At 47.0% G+C, this 8,165-nt stretch overlaps 1 protein-coding gene across 1 annotated transcript in view; it reads left to right on the top strand.

Moving 5' to 3' along the window:
• The window catches only part of TG (thyroglobulin), a 178,058-nt gene that overhangs the window by 94,335 nt on the left and 75,558 nt on the right, over positions 1–8,165 (top strand). Inside the window, exons 39-41 of the mRNA XM_081206080.1 lie at positions 1,602–1,695; positions 3,394–3,556; positions 7,963–8,162. Coding sequence (XP_081062206.1) covers positions 1,602–1,695; positions 3,394–3,556; positions 7,963–8,162 — 457 coding nt within the window. The remainder of the gene's footprint in view (positions 1–1,601; positions 1,696–3,393; positions 3,557–7,962; positions 8,163–8,165) is intronic.

The following is an 8,165-nucleotide window of genomic DNA, read 5'->3' on the forward strand; positions in this document are numbered from 1 at the left end:
CTGTAGTGGCACAAATGATTTAATTTTATAGAAATACTCCTTGTACTAAAGTCATAGAATGGTAGAGTTGGAAGAGACCTAAGAGGTCTTCTTATCCAACCCCCTGCAATGTGAGGAACCTCAGTTAGATCATTATATATGACAGGCGACCATCCAACCTCTGCTTAGAAATCTCCAAGGATGGAGAAACCAACACCTCTCAAGGGAGTCTGTTCCACTGTTGAACAGCTCTGACAGTCAAAAAGTTCTTCCTGGTATTTAGTCCGAACCTCCTTTCTTGTTACTTGAAACCATTGGCTCGGGTCCTAACCTCCAGAGCAGGTGCTCCATCTTCCATGTGACAGCCCTCAAGGTATAGAGAACAAAGGATCAAATCAATCCATCAAATCCATCAGTTATTTAGGAGAAGCTGTGTGCTTTAAATGCATGGTTTGTGCATAGTCCTAACCTTCAACAGAGAAGAGGTAACAGAGAGAGGGGATGAAAAGATGAAGCAGCGGGAAGATCCATATGGTTTCGTTATATATGCTTACTGTGAGAAGGGGCAGATTTATAGGGGAACATGACCAATTTACCTGCGCTGAGCATGTGCCTCAGGCAGGGCCGGGTTTAGGTCTGATGAGGCCCTAAGCTACTGAAGGTAATGGGGCCCTTTATATGTCCAGCTGTCCTTTGTCAACAACAAATTGTCGCTGTTCTTGTGTTGAATATATGCTATATGGTAATTTATGGACCTAATAGGTATCTAAAGCCATTTGCACAAATTGCCATGCAACCAGTCCTGGCAGAATGTAAAAAGGTAAAGGTAAAGGTACCCCTGCCCATACGGACCAGTCGTGTCCGACTCTAGGGTTGTGCGCCCATCTCGCTTAAGAGGCCGGGGCCAGCGCTGTCCGGAGACACTTCCGGGTCATGTGGCCAGCGTGACGAAGCTGCTCTGGCGAACCGGCACCAGCGCAGCGCACGGAAATGCCGTTTACCTTCCCGCCATAAAGCGGTACCTATTTATCTACTTGCACTTAGGGGTGCTTTCGAACTGCTAGGCGGGCAGGAGCTGGGACCAAAAGACGGGAGCTCACCCCGCTGCGGGGATTCGAACTGCCGACCATGCGATCGGCAAGCCCTAGGCGCTGAGGTTTTACCCACAGGCACCCTATATATAGAAATGAGCAAACCAGTGATATTTTAGGGAGCAGGCTAGCAGGCTTAACATTACTTACATCATAGGAGCCTACAGAACACAGAACACTGTTGCTGTATGTAGGTTTTATTTTATTTGTTTTTTATCTTATATTTTGGAAATGTACATCCATGTTTTTTCCTTTATTTTTGGGGGCCCCCCCAAGAGAGTGGGGCCCTAAGCTATAGCTTGTTTAGCTTATATGTAAATCTGGCAGTGGCCTCAGGGGGTGGCACAACAATGATGAACAACGGAGAGTGAGAGGCGGAGTGGTGGAGCCAAGTTTTGGCATCTCACAGACGTTTTAAAACCCAAAGCCCACCACTGGTAGGGAACCAGGCCACCTGATTCCAGTGTTTCTCATTTAAAAAGCAAGCAAACATGGACACCCATTCGCAATAACACTTCCTTATGTCTCCAGGGCGAGTTGCTGGCAACCAGGGGATGATGGAGCTGCTCCTTCCTCCGTCAGCGAAGACTGCCTGTATTTGAACATTTATGTCCCACCTAATACTGTAAGTACTAAATGAGGGGCACCTCTTTCCAGTGTTCTTCATGTACAGCAGCACTGGACTGCCGCTGCTATCAGCCATAGATTTACCATATTTTTCGGTCTATATGGCACACCAGACAATAAGACGCACCTAGTTTTTGGAAGAGGAAAACAAGGGAAAAATAAATCTGAATCCCAGAAGCCAGGACAGCAAGCGGGATCGCTGTGCAGCAATCCCGCTGGCTGTCCTGGCTTATGGGATAGCTGCGTGCAGCCTCTCCCGGGCAAGGGGAACCTTCATCTCCTGCCTGGGAGCAGCTGTGCGTGGCTAAGGCTCCCCCAAGAGCCGCACTCCCTTTAAAGAGTGTGTGGAGTGTGTGTGTGGCTCTTGGGGACACACACACTCCACACGGCTCTTTAAAGGGAGCGCTGAGCAGAGCCTTCCCCCTTATTTTTTAGAAGGGGAAAAGTGCATCTTATCGAGCGAAAAATACGGTAGGTCTTTTCAGTGAGACCCTTTGCGAGGTCAAAAGTTGCTGCCCTCTGTGCCTTTTGCCTTCTGTTCTGCTCAATTCACTGCCTTATAGCTGCAAAGACTTGCAGCGCCCAGTGTGGAAGAATTGGTTGCGCTGCCCTAAACCTGCCTCTGCTAGTGTGGGAGGGGGAGAAACTCAATTTCCCGTTGCCTTTTAATGAGAGACTACATGAATTGCACGCCTCGAACTGATATGTGAGCCCTTCGGCACAGCAGCCCATTGAAACAGCCCTTCTCTGGATTTTGTGGCGCAGTTCGTCAGCCAAGTAATACGTGCAAAAGGGGGAAAGTTTGGAACTCTAGTGAAACTAAAAAATGTGTGTATTTGTGAAACTGCATACTTTCGTGAATCTAACATGCAGGATAGATGGGGAAATTGCTCGCTTAACTATATGCATTGGGGGAAATTGTGTGCGGAAATATGCATATCAGGAGAAATATGTGTCACGAGAAAAACGCTGATTTATTTTCATGGGGGATTTTAATATAAATAAATTTGCAATCCGATGCAGAAATGTAAGGAAGTGAAGTTTAGAATGGAAGAAAATGGTACATGCAGCTCTGTCCTTTGACACCGTGCTGCCACTTCCAACCCCCCCCCCCAGCACATCCACCACCCCCTCATTCTGTCCAGGACGGTTCCAATTAAAAAGTAAGGCTCCCTTCAGCTTCTTTAATGTAACAAAATGATGAGAGATCCAATGATCTCACACCTGGCTCTTTATTGACCTTGAACTCCCATTGTACACCATTTGATGGAGAGAGGGGGCTCATTAGTCTTTACAATAAAAATAAATATATTAGGCAATATTGGGTGGTAGTTATACTCAAAGCAGAACCATCAATGCCAATAGATTCAAGTCCATTTATTTCAATGGGTCTGCTCTGAATACAATGAATGTTGGAGATCACCCATAATCTGTGACTCCTTAAGGTTGGGACAACATGAATGGATATTACCTGTGGCTCCTTTAGGTCGACCTCAGCTCTCTTTAGTCCAGTGATGGCCAAACTCGTCCCTCCAGCTGTTTTGGGACTACAGTTCCCATCATCCCTGACCACTGGTCCTGCTGTAGTCCAACAAGAGCTGGAGGGCCAAGTTTGGCCATCACTGCGTTAGTCATTCTACTGTAGACTCTTTCCAAATGTTCACTGATTTCATTTTTCTGCCTGTTGCTATCATAGGGTGGAAATCTACCAGTGCTGGTGTTCTTTCACAATGGTGTAAGTGGTGAGGATGTTAAGGCTCAGAGGACACTCATCGATGGCTCATACCTCGCTGGAACTGGCAATGTCATTGTTGTAACTGCGAACTACCGAGTTGGAGTCTTTGGCTTTCTAAGCACTGGTATGTCGTAGACCTTGTTGAACACAAAAGCAGTAGATGAAACCAGGACTTTGCTGTGTGTAGGGGTTGTGTGGTTTGGATTAAAAAAACTGGATCAGATCAAAGGCCCATCTAGTCCAATGTCATGATCCCACAGTGACCAACATGATGCCTATGGGAAGTCCATAAGCAGGACATGAGTACAGCATTTCTTCCTCTTGTGCTCCTCAGTAGCTAGTATTTAGAGGCCTACCACCTCCAGTCTGGCTGCCGATCAGAAGGTCGGCGGTTTGAATCCCCACGACGGGGTGAGCTTCCATTGCTCAGTCCCTGCTCCTGCCTACCTAGCAGTTCAAAAGCACGTCAAAGTGCAAGTAGATAAATAGGTACCACTCTGGTGGGAAAGTAAACAGCGTTTCCGTGCGCTGCTCTGGTTTCACCAGAAGTGACTTAGTCATGCTGGTCACATGACCCAGAAAAACTGTCTGTGGACAAATGTCGGCTCCCTCAGCCAGTAAAGCGAGATGAGTGCCACAGCCCCAGAGTCGTTCGTGGCTGGACTTAATTGTCAGGGGTCCTTTACCTTTACCTCCCGTTTTGTGGGGTATTTTCAGGACAACAAAAGGCTAAGGAGTAAACCCTACACAAATCCAGAGAAGAGTCTCTAACGTGGTTGGATGGCGTCTTGTATGCCTCCTTCTGGCAATTCCTGCAGCCAAGCTGGTGCTTTCCTTTGGACCACATCCAAGATATGGCCAAGAGATGGGTCTTGTCGTCTGGGCAGCCCAGAACCTCCATTCACACTGCCCAGGCTTGCACCCCAGCGAGGTCACTTCAGTGCTGCTAATGCAGCAAAAAACAGCATAAGAGACAGCTGTTACAAGTTGCTGGTCTTTGCAGCTACAGTGGGTGCTGTGATTCTCCAGTTTTTTGGCTTCACCCCCGGAGGCGCATTCCAATGTCTCTCAAGACAGATGGATGCCAACAGCTGTCTCCAGTACTGGAACAAGAACACGTTTCTTATTCTTGTTTACTTGAAGAATACTAGCTAGTTGGGACTACAATGCCTCAGGTGCTCTGAAGCATTGTGGGATATTTAAAATGGCAGTTCATAGCCAACCAGGGCAGGTGTCATCATCACCAGGGAACCAGTGGGTTCCACCCCCTCCCTCAAAATAAGCATCCTATTTAGACTGTCCCAAGTTTGTGTCCTTATTAGTCATGAAGATACTTATTAAATATATGCCTTGTTTGCTCGCTCAATGCTTTAACACAAAAATGTAGCTTGCAAAGCAGTTTTCTGTGAGTATGAATAAGAAGGAAGTGTTGTAACTCTGTGTGGCTCTCCAGCAACTGTGTTTTCCAGTTGCAAAGCATTATTTTTGGCCTTTCCTTCCCATTTCGATGAACACCTTGCCATTTTTTTGTTGAATGCCTTGCGTCGACTTCTCTGCTCTTGCATTAATCAATGTCAGCAAATGCACCAGAGTCGATCTGTGGTGAGCCAGAAGACAACAGTTAAGTTTAGCTTGGTCCGATAGATTGTGGCACCTCGTTGTTATCTCATCTTCCCCTTTTATTATTTCTGAGAAATTTCTTCCTTCTCCTTTTCTACGCTTCTGCTGAATTTTGTCCAGCAAAGACCTATAAGCAGTATTTCCTTCCGCCATCTCTCTCTCAATCTCTCTCTCTCTCTCTCTCTCTCTCTCTCTCTCTCTCTCTCTCTCTCTCTCACACACACACACACACACACACACACACAGTTCTCTTAAACACTTGACCTCCTCCTTACCCAAATTTTATCATTATGTCTGCCCCTACACCACACTGGCTTGAGAGCCAGTGTGGTGTAGTGGTTAAGAGTGGTAGACTTGTAATCTGGTGAACCGGGTTCGCTTCCGCACTCCTCCCCATGCAGCTGCTGGGTGACTTTGGGCTAGTCACATTTCTTTGAAGTCTCTCAGCCCCACTCACCTCACAGAGTGTTTGTTGTGGGGAAGAAGGGAAAGGAGAATGTGAGCCGCTTTGAGACTCCTTAGGGTAGTGATAAAGCGGGATATCAAATCCAAACTCTTCTTCTTCTTCTTCTTCTTCCTTACGCGAGTCAGATCACTGGTCCATCTAGCTAAGTATTGACTGACAGCAGCTCTTCATCAGGCAGGAGATCTCTTCCACTCCTACCTGAAGATGCCAGGAGTTGAACCTGGGATCTCCTGCCTGCAGTCACGCTGGATTCCACCCAATGCTATGGGTGCCCGGCACATGTGTGTGATGTCACACATCGCCACCACAGTGGGAGGGCCTGAGGGAGCCCTCCTGCCACAGCGGAAGGGTCAGACGGAGTGTCCCAATACAGTGCATTAAGCATTGGGTTGCCCGACCGGGCACCCACAGTAAAAGAAATTGTGGGTGGCCTGGCACCCACGGTCCCCCAGAGATGGCGCTTAGGTCAGTATGCAAAACAGATGTTCTACACTTTGCTGTGGCTGTTTCTCAAGGAAAGGAGGAGTCCCCAACATGTCATCTCGAACTGCAGCAAGATTGTACCCTGGACTGGTGCCAGAAAATAAGACACTATCTGTTAAGTTGTGGGTGAACATATCAGACGACACAGCGATTCTTCAAACAGCTCTTGTTTATTCACAGGCCAGGACAGAACTGAACTGAAGGGCTCAGTCAGCCTGCTTATATAGAGCTCCAGTACAACGTTACTGTAGCAACTTTCTAAAACTATCCAATCACTGAACATCACTTTTGATCCTTCATTTGCATAACTATCTACAGTATCCCTCTGCTGGCCCAGGGTGAGAACTTCAGTACATAACACTATCCTTGCTAAGTAGGGACAGTTGGAACGTGTTGGCTCTGTTCTACCCCACTGTCAGAGTCAGTGCGCCTCTGAATAATTGCTAGGAACTGCAAGTGGAGAAAATGCTCCTGCGTTCAGGTTTGGTTTGCGGGCTTCCAATACCGGCAACTGCTTGGCCGCTGTGAGAACCAGATGGGCCTTTTGACTGATCCAGTATCGCCCGCCTTGTATTCTTATACGTGAGAAATCAAGAACTGAAATTTATTTTGAGAAATGAACTTGCAAGGTGAAGCGCCGTGGAGAAGTTTCATGATTAGAGCAAACAGAGAGTTGTATTGTGTGGCCAGTGCACCCAACTTCTCCTATTGGGAAGCGCAGGTGCATGTCCTTCTCTATGTTGCCGTTGGAACCGCGCAGCTAATATTATTTCCTATGCAGCCATTGGTACAAAATCTGCATTTGAATTTAGGAAGCATGAGTGTCCAAGGGGTGTAAATTGCATGTCAGGAGCCCAGAAGAAAACGGATATAGCAGGAGAAATGGTTAACAGGGAGGATAGAAGTACGTGGCCAGTGTTAATTATTCCTGCAGCTGCTTTGAAATCAAGCCATTTTAAATGTGCCTAAATATAGAGTTAAAAGCCTAAATGCATACTCCTGCTTGAGGGCTGAAAACAGCATAATAGCATGGTACTCCTGGGGAATTTCGTTCCCTTATAATAATAATGAAAATGCTTCTTTATTATATGATGTTGACCATGCTGATTCTGTTCTGCCGACTGTGCAAAAATATATTCAGGTACCTTGTTTAGGTTGGATTTGAAGGAGCGTCTCCACCCCCATCGTTCTACCCGGACACTGAGGTCCAGCACCGAGGGCCTTCTGGCAGTTCCCTCACTGCGAGAAGCCAAGTTACAGGGAACCAGGCAGAGGGCCTTCTCGGTAGTAGCGCCTTCCCTGTGGAACGCCCTCCCACCAGATATCAAAGAGAACAACAACTACCAGGCTTTTAGAAGACATCTGAAGGCAGCCCTGTTTCGGGAAGCTTTTAATGTTTGATGTATTGTAGTATTTTAATATTCTTTTGGAAGCCGCCCAGAGTGGCTGGGGAAGCCCAGCCAGATGGGCGGGGTATAAATAATAAATTATTATTATTTGAAACTATCAGCCAAGATTTGAAATTTGGTGCATTCCTCCACCTGCCCGGCCTGCTGTCTTGATGCGTCTTCCTCTCCCGCTTGTCTGTACATCCTCTGATATCTTCAACTGCTTACAGCCTGACTTATGCATAGGCCCTGTTTCCCTCCATTCCCCCTTCCCCCAGCTTTTTGCTTCCTCTCAAGTCCCAACCTCTCAGTTTAGTGTGACACTCGGATGTCACACTAAGCCATGGTTTAGTGCAATGTGAATGAGCTGCAATGGAGTTGGGCTTCTTAATCCCCACCTCTCCTCTCGCAGAAGATTCTTGCCATGTTGTCTGGACCCACAACTGTGATCAATATTAACTGTGGTTAGTTCTAGACTTTACATATTTGTAGTTGTGTTTTATCCCCTGTAAGTACAGTGATAACATCTTTTCCCATTCATATTGTCTCTCTCTCCCCCAACTCTCTCTGTAGGTTCCACAGCGGCAAGTGGAAACTGGGGGCTTTTGGACCAGGAAGCAGCTCTAAAATGGACCCAGAAAAACATTGAAAGTTTTGGAGGAGACCCAGGTCAGATTACAATCGCAGCTGATCGCAGCGGAGCAGATGTTTCCAGCATTCACCTGGTTACAGGGACTGTGGATTCTGGGCTCTTCAAGAGGGCGTTGCTGATGGTG

Source organism: Podarcis bocagei (assembly GCF_964188305.1).
Source record: "Podarcis bocagei genome assembly, chromosome: 8".
NCBI classification, from domain to species: Eukaryota; Metazoa; Chordata; class Lepidosauria; order Squamata; family Lacertidae; genus Podarcis; species Podarcis bocagei.